The 14,381-nt window shown below is 36.7% G+C and overlaps 2 protein-coding genes across 2 annotated transcripts in view; one reads left to right on the top strand and one right to left on the bottom strand.

Moving 5' to 3' along the window:
• The first annotated feature begins 2,586 nt into the window (after positions 1-2,586).
• LOC125260990 (2-epi-5-epi-valiolone synthase) lies at positions 2,587-8,729 on the top strand. Its single transcript, XM_048179527.1, has 5 exons — positions 2,587-2,753; positions 4,179-4,812; positions 5,385-5,618; positions 5,717-5,969; positions 8,533-8,729. The coding sequence occupies exons 1-5, from the start codon at positions 2,617-2,619 to the stop codon at positions 8,622-8,624; spliced, it is 1,350 nt and encodes a 449-aa protein (XP_048035484.1). The 5' UTR covers positions 2,587-2,616; the 3' UTR covers positions 8,625-8,729.
• Positions 8,718-14,381, bottom strand: part of mitfb (melanocyte inducing transcription factor b) — a 65,774-nt gene continuing 60,110 nt past the window's right edge. Inside the window, 1 exon segment of the mRNA XM_048179526.1 lies at positions 8,718-13,596. Within this exon segment, the coding sequence (XP_048035483.1) occupies positions 13,180-13,596 (417 nt within the window). The 3' untranslated portion in view covers positions 8,718-13,179.

Raw genomic sequence — 14,381 nt, 5'->3', positions numbered from 1 at the left:
TATTATGGTGGATATCAGTATACAGTAGTGGCCAAAAAAGTGATGTCCATCTTAGGAAAACTGACATCTTCACCCTTTATTCAAATATTACAAATTTATTAAAGATTGTGTAATCATAATGCTTAGTTGAGCTTGGAGTCAGTAGTTTTTTTTTTATTATTATTTTTATGTTAGTAATTAATTACATGCAATGTATGCTTTTTCATATTTTACATAGTAAAATAAAACCTGTAGCTGTAGTTTACCTTTATTTACCAAATAATTTTGTCAGATAAATACCTTAACCAGGTTTAGTATTTTTTTTGTTCCTTATATTTAAAATACATAATATATATTTAATATATTTTAATATACACCGATCAGGCATAACATTATGATCACCTTCCTAATATTGTGTTGGTCCCCCTTTTGCTGCCAAAACAGCCCTGATCCGTTGAGGCATGGACTCCACTAGACCCCTGAAGGTGTGCTGTGGTATCTGGCACCAAGATGTTGGCAGCAGATCCTTTAAGTCCTTTAAGTTCCGAGGTGGAGCCTCCATGAATCTGACTTGTTTGTTCAGCACATCCCACAGATGCTTGATTGGATTGAGATCTGAGGAATTTGGAGGCCAAGTCAACACCTCAAACTGTTGGGCTCCTCAAACAATTCCTAAACCATTTTTGCTTTGTGGCAGGATGCATTGTCCTGCTGAAAGAGGCCACAGCCACCAGGGAATACCGTTTCCATGAAAGGGTGTACATGGTCTGCAACAATGGCTAGGTAGGTGGTACGTGTCAAAGTAACATCCACATGGATGGCAGGACCCAAGGTTTCCCAGCAGAACATTGCCCAAAGCATCACACTGCCTCCGCCGGCTTGCCTTCCCATTGTGCATCTTGGTGCCATGTAAGTGACACACATGCACCCAGCCATCCACGTGATGTAAAAGAAAACGTGATTCATCAGAGCAGGCCACCTTCTTTCATTGCTCCGTGGTCCAGTTTTGATGCTCACATGCTGCTGTGCAGCCAAAAATTATATACCAGTTATCACTGTAAAGCTGTTTTTTCAATAAAGGTGACTTGACTTAACATCCCCACTGTTTGTGCTTTCGGGAACACCCCACAAGAGCTGCAGTTTTGGAGATGCTCTGACTAGCCATCACAATTTGGTCCTTGTCTAACTTGCTCACGCTTGCCCATTTTTCCTGCTTCTAACACATCAACTTTGAGGTCAAAATGTTCACTTGCTGCCTAATATATCCCACCCACTAATAACAGGTGCCGTGATGAAGAAATAATCAGTGTTATTCACTTCACCTGTCAGTGCTCATAGTGTTATGCCTGATTCGTGTATATGATGGTTTAATCGAACTTGTAAAGTCATAAAAATCAAATATCCTCTGGACATCACTTTTGGCCAATAAAGGTATAAAATCATGGTATAAAAAAACACAAAGAGGTGTTTGATTTACCAGTTTAAAATGTATTTATTAATTTTTGTTAAAAAAAGTTTTCTTGTTCTAAATTGTAAAATTTAAAGTTTGTTCTGTAAATACATTATATGGACAAAAAGTATAGACACCTGACCATTACACCAACAGGGACTATAATGGTGTCGCATTCTAAATACATAGACATTAATACAGAGTTATTTCCCCTTTGCAGCTATAACAGCTTCCACTCTTCTGGGAAGGCTTTCCACAAGATTTTGTGTTTCTGTGGAAATTTTTGCCAGCTACAGCCACAGGTTTTATTTTACAACCCCTAAAAACAGACATATACCATTATCTCTCCTCCACCAAACTTTACAGTTAGCATAATGCAGATAACGTTCTCTTGGCATCTGCCAAACCCAGACTCTCCCATCAGACTGCCAAACATAGAGGCGTGATTCATCACTCCACAGAACGTTTCCACTGCTCCAGAGTCCAGTGCTTTACACCGCATGCTTGGCATTGTATTTGGTGATGTGAGGCTTGTATGCAGCTGTTCGGTCATGGAAACCCATTCCGTGAAGCTCTTGCCGCACAGTTTTTGAGTGCTGGTGACTTTTACGCTGAACCAAACTTCCACTGGCATTAATTTCAGCACAAAAACTGTGCGGCAGGAGCTTCACGGAATGGGTTTTCATGGCCGAGCAGCACATGCCTCAGCACATGGTGACCAGTTCGCAATGTGACTTTACATGGTCTTCGTGGCAGAGTTGCTGTTGTTCCTAAATGCTTCCACTTACAGTTGACCATGGAATTTTCATGAACTGACTTGTACTTTTGTCCTTATAGTGTTTACATTTTTACTGTATTTTTACAGAATTATTCTGTAACATAGCTGCCAGTTTTTTTCTGTAAAAATGATTTTTTTTTACAATGTTGAGAACCTACAAAACTTCAGACAGAAAGGCCTCCTGGCTCAGCTGGGACTCAAACCAGGGACTTTCTTGCTGTGAGGCGACAGTGCTACCCCACTGAGCAGTCACCATGCCACCCTCCATACAGATCCTTTAATGTATATCTATTTATACTTTGCCTACAGTTCCACCCTCCTCCGTCACCTCAGCAGTGGCTTTAGTTACTGTTATACACTTGGCAAGAGTCGGCAAGTGGCCAACCTTTTCAACCATTTCACCTTCAATATGTCTCATTCCTCAAAAATCAGTAACAGTGTCTGTGATCAAGTGGCTGAATTCAGATTGGTGCATGCAGACTCTACATGGAGCAGACAGACTGCAGACTGTAAGTGTGTCGAGGGACGGCTTTCAGATGCCAAGATGTGAGTATATACCAATGAATTTACACTCTGATATCAAATGGTGCTTTGTTACTGTCTCAGCCTGAACCTACTGCGATATAATAGGCTGATTGAAGCATTTGATTTTTTGCAATACAAATATAGTAAATAAAGTACGAAAAAATAAGAATGTTGTTTAATAATGTTGAATGAACATGCTTTATCACAGGTTATTATGATGATGTATATCTTTAAACAGTAACATTGAAATCTTTAGTGAGTTGTTTACTTCATGTTGAAATACTTTTCTATTTTAAGAACTAACCTTACAGTTGGAAAGCATGAGGTCAAGTTCACAGTGTGTGTGTGTGTGTATGTGTGTGTGAGTGATCTGGCATACAGTATGCGGTTTATGAGGACACATGTGTATAATGACATGGTTATTACAACGTACACACTTCCTGTGTCCTCATAAACCAAATGGTTTAAAAAACATACTAAACTGTGTTTTGTTTTGGTTTGTTTTGTGTTGTTTTGTGTTTTTTTTTTTTTTTTTTTTTTTTTTTTTTGATGAAATTCCAAAAATGTAGAACATTTTTTTAGTTTTAGGGGTAGGGTTAGTGTAGGGGGATAGAATATACAGTTTGTACAATATAAAAAATCATGTCTATGGAGAGTCCTGTAAATCCACATATGGTAGTTTGTGTGTGTGTGTTCTTGTATACATGGTTTATGAGGACACAAATGTGTATAATGACATGGGTATTACAATAGTTGCGTCCCAAATGACGCACTATACATTAAGCACTTATACACCATGTACTTATGCACTATGTACTCATCCATGTAGTGTGTGAAGTGTATAAGGTTATTTTGTCATTTAACAACGGAGTCCAATACACCCTCCCCCTCCGCTACGCAATTAAAGCTGCGACAGTTGAGTGCATGAGTGCAACATTCCACACTTCGTTTTTTCCGTTAATTTAGTGCATCATCCGGGTATTTAAAGTGCACTTTTTCTTTTTGGAATTTTCTGTTTGAACGCACTACTCACACTAAAACGTCATAGAATAGTGCAAAAGTATGCGAATTGGGACGCACCTAATGTAAACATGGTTTATGAGGACACTTCCTGTGTCCTCGTAAATTAAATGACTTCAAAAAAACATACTAAACTGTATTTTGAATACTGTATTCAAAATTTTAAACTGTTTTTTTTTTTTAATTCAAAAAATGCAGACAGTTTCCTGTGATGGGTAGGTCTAGGGGTAGGGTTATTGTAGGGGGATAGAATATACAGTTTGTAAAGTATAAAAGTCATTATGTCTATGGAGATTCCCCGTAAACCAAATGTGTGTGTGTGTGTATGCTGAAATGTTCTTTTTAACAAGGCATGAGTACTTTTTGTAAGTGATATGCAGCTTGTACTGAAATACTGAATAAAATATGGATAATTTGTCCCCCCAGCTATGAGTCTTCCACAGAAGTTGGAGTCACATGGACAGTGGTCAGTCCTATCATCTTCACCTATCGAGTCATTCAGAGTGAGAGGCTTCTGGATACAAGCAATGACACCTTATTGTTTGGCCATATCTCCAACCCTACGGAGATTCAAGCCCTTAAAAACAACAGCAAAGTAATGAAGCGATTCATTGTGATTGACGAGACAGTTAATGATCTTTATGGCTCTCAGGTCGCAGCGTATTTTGAAGCAAGAGGGGTGAAGTATAAGATCCTTCACTTACCCACAACTGAAGAGAACAAGACCATGACGCTCGTGACCAGTATCTTGGAGGAGGTCCATAAATTTGGTATTGACCGCCGTACAGAGCCCATTATCGCTATTGGTGGCGGCGTGTGCCTGGATATCACGGGCCTTGCCGCATCTCTGTATCGCAGACGCACTCCATATATTCGTGTCCCTACAACTCTGTTGGCTTACATTGATGCCAGTGTAGGGGCAAAGACGGGGGTCAATTTTGCCAACTGTAAAAATAAGCTAGGGTCTTACATACCCCCCGTAGCAACGTTCCTGGACAGGACTTTTCTGTGCACTCTTCCACGGCGTCATATTTCTAATGGAATGGCTGAGATGTTGAAGGTACACCTACTCCATGGATAACAGCACTATATTTGTCAGTTTCTCAAAAGATGTTTACAATTTACAAATGGTTTTATCCAAAGCAACTTACATTGTATTCAAATGCGCTTAATTGTATTGAATGTGCACTTGTAGTGTAATTCAAATCTTAAAAGTATACCTGTACTTGCAGTTAATATAATATATTAAAAGCCACTTATAGGTGTACTTAGGCTATATAGCATACACTTTCATGACTGTGTTTCTTAACACACAATACACAGGTTAAAATGATTTCAGAAGGATCATGTGACACTGAAGACTGTAATGTTGCTGAAAATTCAGTTTTGCATCACAGGAATAAATTACATTTTTAAAAGTATAGTTATTTTTAATTGTAATAATATTTCACAAATCTAAAGCATTTACTGTATTGTTGCTCAAATAAATGCAGCCTTGGTGAAAATAAGTCTGTCAAAAACATTTAAAATCTTACCATCCCAAACTTCTGAATGGTAATAGGCTTTTTTTCAGACATTATTGTGCAAGTATAATTGAGGTCTTGTTTCACCAATACTAGTGATCCTCTACAGATGGCGCTGATGAAACACAAAGGCCTCTTTGAACTTTTGCAAAAGGAGGGAAGAAGTTTGTTGGACTCAAGATTCCAACTGAGAATCCCAGAAAATGTGCATACGGATGCAGCAAGTGTGTCCACTAGACTGGCCATTGAAACCATGCTGGAAGAACTTGCTCCAAACCTGTGGGAGGATGACCTGGACAGGCTGGTGGACTTTGGACATATCATCAGTCCAGAGCTTGAAATGGTTCTACATATTAAGACTCATACTAAAGTTGCATCACAACTAAAGTGTATCACAATCTCGAATTACTCTAACTGGAGTCGCTCTTTTCTTTGATACAGAAAATACTTCCTGAGCTTTTGCATGGAGAAGCAGTAAACATTGACATGGCTTTCATGGTCTATGTGGCTCATGAAAGGGGCTTTCTGACGGAAGAGGAGAAAAGACGTATCATTGTGTGTATGCAGAGTCTAGAGCTTCCAGTGTGGCATTCAGATTGCACTCTGGATCTAGTACAGAGGTCTCTTACTGAGCGACTCAAGCACTCTGGTGGACTCCTGAGAATGCCTCTGCCAACAGCGTTGGGAAAAGCAAGTATGTCACAAAAAAAAAAACAGCTACATTTTTTCCCCTTAAACATTAAAGGTGCATTCAGTGGTTTGGTGCTGATTTAAAACGTTTTACACATTTAAGAAATAAATTGTGTTTTTGTGAAGAGTCATCTGAATGGTAAGAAAGCTCGTTTTGAGCGTGCTGTAAAACAAGGACAGCTTCAGCCAGGACAGGACACATAAAATGGGACCATCACCAGAAAATGGAGGATGGAAAAAAATACAGCATAAATACAGCAAAAATACAGCATAAACATCAGTATGGCATTCACAAGGTGGAAATATTAGATGACAGAGAAAAGTAGAACGATTTGTATAAACCGCTCTCTAAAACTCTCTACAATAAGTATAATTTATACATAATATGATCAAGTTGATCCACATCAATTCATGGCAGTGCAGTGTTTAACACCATTGTGGTATCGAACGCAAAGATCAGCTATGCTAACCCTAAAGAACTTCTGAATGCACCTTCAAGGTAGACTGAAGATGACGAAGAGATCTACTATTATTGAAAGCTTTAAAGGTATACCTGAATAAGTCATTTGTTCGTCATAGTTGTTTTATTCTACTCATCGTAGCTGCCATGTTGAGCATCATCAGACACTTTTAGTTCTGGAAGAAAACTTATCATGGCCTGTATATGAGAGGCCTGTATATAAGAGGTCCCAGACGAGCCCCCACTTGTTATGAATTGTTTTAATCTAAATAAAGAAAAGAAAGATACCCATAAGAAATAACAGGGATCCTAGCAAAAAGATCCATGGAGTCCCAGCTCTCATTCCAAAGACTTCAAAAACACCTAAACACTTTTATAGTGCAAGAAATAAATTTATTAAGAAAAAGACAAAATAAGGAGCAACATAAATTTTGGGAGGGGGCAAAAGCTTCAGTAACCAAAACCATTTTGTTTATGAGTAGTGCTTCATCCACACAAATAGGTGTCAGTATAAAGACCAAAACCACTGTGAAAAACCTGCTAGGGGGTCTCGCGCCTGATGCTTGGCTGCATCCGAAATCGCATACTACTGTATAGTAGGTGAAAAAACATGTAAAAAGAGTAGTACAGTATGTCCAAATTCACAGTATTCATAAAACAGTAGGCGAAAAGTACCCAGATGACCTACTACTTCCCGCAAGATTCTGGAGTGAGCATCTGATGGACACTTTACTATCCCATGAGGCCACGGGAGAGGAGTCGTGAATGGCAGTGAAGTGACGCAACTGATTCCAGAAAATGACAACAAGGCAGATGTAGTGCATCCAGACTAAATTCATACTACACACTTTCATATTAAATAGAAAATACTTTTTTTTAACCGTTGCGAAGTAATTACTTATTCAAAAGATTGACCTACTCAGAGAGTATGCGATTTTGGACACAGCCCCTAAATACTAGTGATGGGAGAAACAATCTAAATGCAGCAAAAACTCAGCCCAAACATGTATAATAACACCTTTTACAAACCAATAGCAAATGTTTTCATGAAAATGTATCTATTAAATTTAATCTACAAATAATTAATAATTACCATAAAATATGAAGGTTCTGTAAAATTTGTGTTCCTTTATAAATGTGCAGTGCTTGTTTTGTGTGTTATTAGGGCTTGGCAAGCCCTAAGTCAATTAAAAGCAATTAAACATCATTTTCCTTTTTATATTATACATGCATAAGTATCAACATTCATGTTAATACATTATAAAACTTGACCCAAGATCAGTTAAAACCATTAGACCCTCGTTCATGGGTTCACCAGATCAACACAATCTAGCAGAGAACTCTGAATTTTGTTTCGAAATCAAGGTTAGCAACTTAATAAAGCCTTGTTTGCTGAAATCACGTGATTTTGCAAGTTTGAAACAAGTTGCAAACCAATGATTCGAAACTAAATGTTTTGAAGCTTCATGAAGCAGTGTTTCGAACGCGCCCATCACTAATACAGCATTCTACAAGCAAAAGGCCTCTTTGATCTTTGACAGCCATTAAAAAGTAGCCATGTATTGTGACAAATTTATTAATTAATATTTTTTACGCTGAGCAACTGCCATTGAAATGAATGGGAATGCTAACAGATTTTGCCAAGTTATAGACCTCTACACAAAAAAGTGACTAGTTCAACTTTAAGTGGTCAGAGTACATTTTACCAAACACCATAAGATTGTGGAATACTGTAGTTTGTTTCATTTCCTGCAGTTTGTCAGTCACACTTCATATTAAATGTCTTTCACTACTATGTACTTAGATCAAAAAACTGTGTTGATGTTGTTTTGCAAAACACTTGTGCTGCTATTGAGGTGGATACGGGTAAGGTTAGAAACCACCAGTTTAGTGGTATGGGTAGGTTTAAGGGGTGGGTTAAGGGGTAAGGGAAGGGAAGGGTTAACAGTGTAATTATCGATGCAATTACAGAAATTAATTACATATTATATGCAGGTATTTTTTAAAAATATAAGTACCATGTAAAAACATGTTTGTACACAATAAGTGCATTGTATCAAATGGTTAATATAAAGTCTGACCAGTTTGTCTTTTTCATACTCTACAGGAATCTTCAATGACATAGAAGACAGCATTGTGTGTCAAGCATTCAAGAAATGGTGTGATGAACACTGTGAAACCACCATGAAACCACAATAACACTGGAAGTGTGGAGCCTGATTGTATTCTTAAACCAAGAAAACGTCTCTGACGCAAAATGAAATACACCATATCATGAATGAAAACCAAAAATTGTGAAAACCACTCAGTTTTATTTTAATGTCTGTAACATTTTCATTCCCAATACACTTGTCAAGCTTGAATCCCAACAATGAAATGGTCACATTAGTGACCAGCTACTTTCCTCATAAAGCTTCCCAGTGGAAGTTACACGGTTTCAAAACAACAGTTTGAGTGAAAGGTGACTTTCCCAACAAGTGGGCCGGCTTCCAGTATTGAATTCATACGAAATAAATGCTTTAAAAATTCAACCAAAAATCAACATCTCAAGCTATTTTAAGTCCTTTCTTAAATAATGTTTGGTTAAGCTTAAAAAATATAATACAAAAGTATATTAACAAAACAAAAACCGTCTTTAGCTATAGCCAAGACACTTTTATAAAAGACAGACCAATCTGTATTTGTTATTAAAGGAAGTTCAATGGAAGCCTGTTTTAAAGGCACCTTTCATTGATGTGACTGATACATATGCATTCATACAGGAGCCTTGTGCTTTACCTGTTACCTGATTGTCTTAATTATTGCTCAGAAAAAAATCGCAACAGCCAGTTTTGCTATAAATCCACAATGAGATATGTAAAAGTTTCACTGCATATTTAGACTTCACTTGGAATTTGGCAAAGTTTTAGTAGTCAACACTGTGTAACATTACATTCAGAGGACAACTTTCAGTAGTTTCTGTCTAGTAGGCAAAGGAGTTTATATTATACACTATTCTTGAAAGTTTTATAGTGCTTCAAGACACCTCAGGTTTGAGCCAGAATACAAAACAGATCAAGTCTTGAGTCGAACACTGTGGGTCAGTATTAACTAAGTTTTCATGATCCTACTGATAGACCATTGGGTTCCACAGTTTAAGACTAAGTCTAAAATCACATAAATAGAAGAGAATGCTTCATTTAAAGGGATAGTTCACACAAAAATTAAAATATGAAAATCATTTCCTTACTCATGTTGCTCCAAACCAAGTATGCCACACATTTCCTGAAAAGTGAAGCCAAAGCATTTTGATCACCCCCTGGTGGCTGACTGCAGTATAGGCCATAAACTCTGCCCTCTCCATGTAATCAAATGGGATGCGAGCCAAACAAAAAAATCCAGTTACACAAATTATTTTTTTCCAAGGTTGGTTTCTGTCATTTTACATAGTTCTCATCATGCCTATGTATGTTCATTTTTTCCAATAAGTAGGTTTTAGTTTGATGCTATAAATCATGTATGTAATGTCATGATTGACAGCTGTGCTTGCGAGTGTGGGGGAGAGGGAGTGTGGGCGGGACCTTGATACCGCGGCTCCACCTCAGGATCACTACTGCGCAGACTGGGGCTCCAAATGACCTAATCGGCAAACAATGTCAACAGCCACTTCTGGGATATTTTGGCTTAATTTTTCTGTAGTGAAAGGAAAAGGAAGTGGAGATACATCATCCATCTTTTTTTACAGTCTATACTACAAACCCACTTAATTTATACTTAAATACACATTTAGGGTTAACTGTCCCCATTCATCTTCACTTTGTGGAAAAGAGCAGCGTGAAGTCTCTGCTAAACATCTCTTTTTGTGTTCCATAGCAGAAAAAAGGTCATACAGGTTTAGAATGACATGAGGATGTGTAAATGATGACGTTCATTATTTTGGGTGAACTATTGCTTTAAGTCGCAAGTTTGTTATGTAAGGCACTTTACAGTGATCTGACTATGTTACCTACACTAAACTCTTACAACATCTTTCCATGAAACAGGTTGATTACTCAACTAAAAGTTATCTTTGCATAGTTCTATGAAACAACACATAATAGTTTCACCTACATGATCATTATAGTGGCACAAATTGGATGCTACTTAAAGGCAAACATCAGTACATCTGAGTTTAGCACTTTCAAACAGTAGAAATATACAGTAACAGCACAGCTTATTATTACAAACATAATCATTCATTTACACCATATAAGAATAAAAAAAAAACAAGTGTTAGAACAAAATATAAAATGTTTTTTTTTTTTTTTTTCCAAGGTACAGTATGATCTTTCTTCCAGTGTTTTGCCATTAAAAAAACAACAACAGAAAAACTGGGACATTGTAGTTAAAATGTATGGCATATTAAAAGAATTTGATAATTAAAATGTTAGATAAAAATTAAAATGTTTTTAAAGGGTAATAAATTGGAATTTGAAGTTTGAAATATATGATTATTCCTTTAGTCATCAAATATGTGTCAATAAATTTCTTCACATTCTTATGGATTTTTCATACTATGCACTGTTAAAATGCATCCTCTGGGTATCTTAAGAAATGCATGAGGTGAAAACCGTTTGCATAATTATATAGGCACTGCATATGACGACAAGAACAGTTCTGAAAATTCCTGGGTTAAATCAGAATATTGCTTATTGCTTGGCACATTCCACAGAATATTTGAAAATCAGTTGGACATTTTGAATTGTCCCTCCACACATGCATTTCTATCATGACAACTCTCGGAAGAGTTCAGCGTGGTAATGATATGACAATGTTTGACAATGTATTTGGCCTTGGCATAACAGATCTGCTACGCTACTGCTGCTGATATTGCTGCTGCTGCAGAGCAAGAGACTTTCTACAACCAATACATACAAACACATGCTGCTGCTGCACAAATAGCATATGAAATTACCCGTAGCAGATCTATACAGGTGGAGCTGGGGGAGGTGAAGGGAACTTTTAAATAGCTGGTCAGTGTTTGCTGTAGCAGTTTGCAGCGCACTTTCAATGTTGAGCAGCAAGCTCATTTGCTGCAAATGCGAACATGAACCAATCAGCTTGTAGTTAACAACATAATTGTCACCAGGTTGCATTAAGGACCCATCAGCCTGCGCCATCTAGAGTTTCATGTCAGAACTTAGTATTTCTTCAGATAGATTATTTTATAGACTATTCCACAAATCTATGGAGCTAAGACAACAGTCTCAAAAATGTCTCAAAAACATGAATAAAGTAATACTGGCAAAAATATTGGCATCGATTAATAATTGAATGAAATAATTTATGGTCAGCTATTTTGGGTCATAGCGAACATACTTTGTCCAGACATCTATCTAGTGGGTTTCATCTGAAAGATGCGATTTTTAGAGCATTTGCTCAAAATGTTGCTTAAATATTCAGTGATGTTAGAACAACATTTAACAGAATTTTTTGCGACATTTATGAATTAGTTTTATTTTGTTTTGTTTTTTGTTTTTTTTAGCTATGTTAAAGGAATATTTTACCCAAAAATGTAAATTTACTCACACTCATGTTACAAACAGGTTTGCTGTTATTTTTGTGTAACAAAAGTAACATTTTCTAAGAAATAACAACTTAAATTTAAATAATTTTCTCTCACACAGATATCATATAACTTGTAAAATTGCATGGACTAATTTTATGGTAGTTTTTTTTTTTTCAGAGCTTGATTGACGTGGTCACTATAAATTGTTATATGGAAAATAACTATAACAATTCTTCAAAATATCTATATTCAACAGAAAAATCATAGTTTAGAACAACATGAGAGTGAGTACTTAACAGAATTTTCATTTTTGAATTATTCTTTTTAATCTTTTTAAGTACATCTCGTAGAGGTTATAGTTTACTGCTTAAAACATTCCTTTAATATATATATATATATATATATATATATATATATATATATATAAGAGAAGTATTCTTCTAAACATGCTACTGTACAACCAAAGAAATCATCATTCAAGTGCACTTTTATATAGAGTGCTGCATGACGTCAAGCTGAAAGACTAATTCGCCACTGGTTTCCTTGAGATTTTCAAATGGGGTTTTTCACTTTGAGTAAAATAAAGTCTGTGGTAATCATAACTTGACAATACTTGCACATTTTGCTGTAGAAGGTAAACTGCACACAGTCACACCCCAAACTGTCTTATCTAGTTACTTATTAGAAACATGTTTTCAAAAATAAACATAACTGCTTCAAAATTCATGTTTTTGGTATGGGTGTGTAATGTAGAACAAAACGTCAAAGTATCTTCAAGTTATGTTTACCACAGACCTTATTTTACTTGAAAAACCTCACTACAAAAACCAATAGGAAAATCTTGAGGGAACCAGCAGCGAATTAGTCATATGAGTTTTGACGTCTTCCCAGAAAAACTCTATTATCCCAAAGTTGATTAAATTATATTCTAAATATACCTATGCGAAGTTACACAAATCAGTCTTTTTATGATACTGACCTTGATTATTTTGGTATTACGCACAATCTGAATTATTATCCCACAATGAAATTTGGGTAGGCAAAACTGGGATACGGTTAAAATACAATAAAATAAAATGAGTGTAAACATAAAAAAAATTATATTACTTTGCACTTGACAAAACAGGCCATGCTTCCTCTTTAGCAATCCCAAGCGTCAGCTGCATTGTTGGAAAAATGCAACAATGACCAGCAGCCCTAAAAAGCCAAATGAAGGTTTTCGCTGCACTAACAAACATGATCATTTTCCTCCATGTTCATGCTGTCCTTATGGTCATTTGAGGCTCCAGGTGAGACGGAGGTGAGAAGCGGGTCACTTGTTGCTACAGACGACAATGTGTCGTCCATCAGGATGTCGTTAAGTTTAGCGCCATGTGCCTTAGAAATGAGACCATAAGCCCCTGCTTCAGTAGAAGTGGTAGAGCCTGTACTGTGGGAGTCGTTAAAGGTGATTGTACCATCGTTAAGGTCTAGGGTGCTGGAGCGGCCCATGTCGGGGCAAGAGGGGTGCGTGTGAGGGTACATATCCTGGCTGCAGTCTCCCAGGACCGGCTCCTGTTTTATGGCCCGGGCTGCTAGATCTGATGGACAGAGTGTAGACGAGGCAATGGCCAGTCCATGAGCACGAGCCTGCATTTCCAACTCCTGGAATAACATTGAGCAATGGACAGACAACAAAGCATTAACTGTAACATTAACCGTAATTAACATTGGTAAAATCTTAAAGTTCTTTTTTTTAATGGAATATTGTTTTAATTTCATGTGCCCTTGTAATCTTCAATCAAAATTACTTCCCCACCCTCACGCAGTGACATCTCTTCTCCTCTTTGATGACATTTACTGGCGCGAGGGCGGAGAAACCTATCACTCACATGAGATCCAACCATCCAATCAATTCGCAATGGACAAAATCAAGTAAATTGTTTCTTGTTTTCGAGAAGTCATTTCATTTGGATATGTCACAATAGGGAAGAAAGGGCTACCGTTTCATGTAGACTTTAATGAACCCACAAATTGTCTCTTTTTCAATATATCTTAAGTAAAATATAGAAAACAAAAATATATAAATGAATAACAATATAATATTTAATTTGTAAATTAAAAAACAAACATTAAAATATAGAACAAAAAGATGCTGGGTATTTCTATTAGACACAGATGTGTTTTTCAGTGGTTGAATCTTAACCTATGACCCTCGAACCTAAATATGAGTTTACAGAACAGCAGATATTTAGTGTTACTAACTCAAAGCACTGCATTATTTCAACCTCATTATAGTGGGTTTGGAGTGGTTATGGATAATAATTATTGTAGTAAATTCTCGTAGTTTTACAAAGTTTTAATGTGACTTGTAATAAATCACAAATTGAAGTGAAACAATATAGGTTGAAGGTCAATACATTAATGGCTAATAATGATGGTTAATAAAA

The sequence above is a fragment of the Megalobrama amblycephala genome, unplaced genomic scaffold, assembly GCF_018812025.1.
Source record: "Megalobrama amblycephala isolate DHTTF-2021 unplaced genomic scaffold, ASM1881202v1 scaffold230, whole genome shotgun sequence".
Classification (NCBI taxonomy): Eukaryota; Metazoa; Chordata; class Actinopteri; order Cypriniformes; family Xenocyprididae; genus Megalobrama; species Megalobrama amblycephala.
The sequence above is the reverse complement of the archived record's forward strand: the minus strand, read 5'-3'. Positions and strand labels throughout refer to the sequence as shown.

What these genes read in the sequence shown, in the direction of transcription:
- LOC125260990 (XM_048179527.1), top strand. Translation starts at nt 2,617, where the DNA reads ATGTCTCATTCCTCAAAAATCAGTAACAGTGTCTGTGATCAAGTGGCT. An exon ending in CGGCTTTCAGATGCCAAGAT is followed by an intron (nt 2,754 to 4,178) that starts GTGAGTATATAC and finishes TTGTCCCCCCAG; the next exon opens with CTATGAGTCTTCCACAGAAG. An exon ending in TCAGTCCAGAGCTTGAAATG is followed by an intron (nt 5,619 to 5,716) that starts GTTCTACATATT and finishes TCTTTGATACAG; the next exon opens with AAAATACTTCCTGAGCTTTT.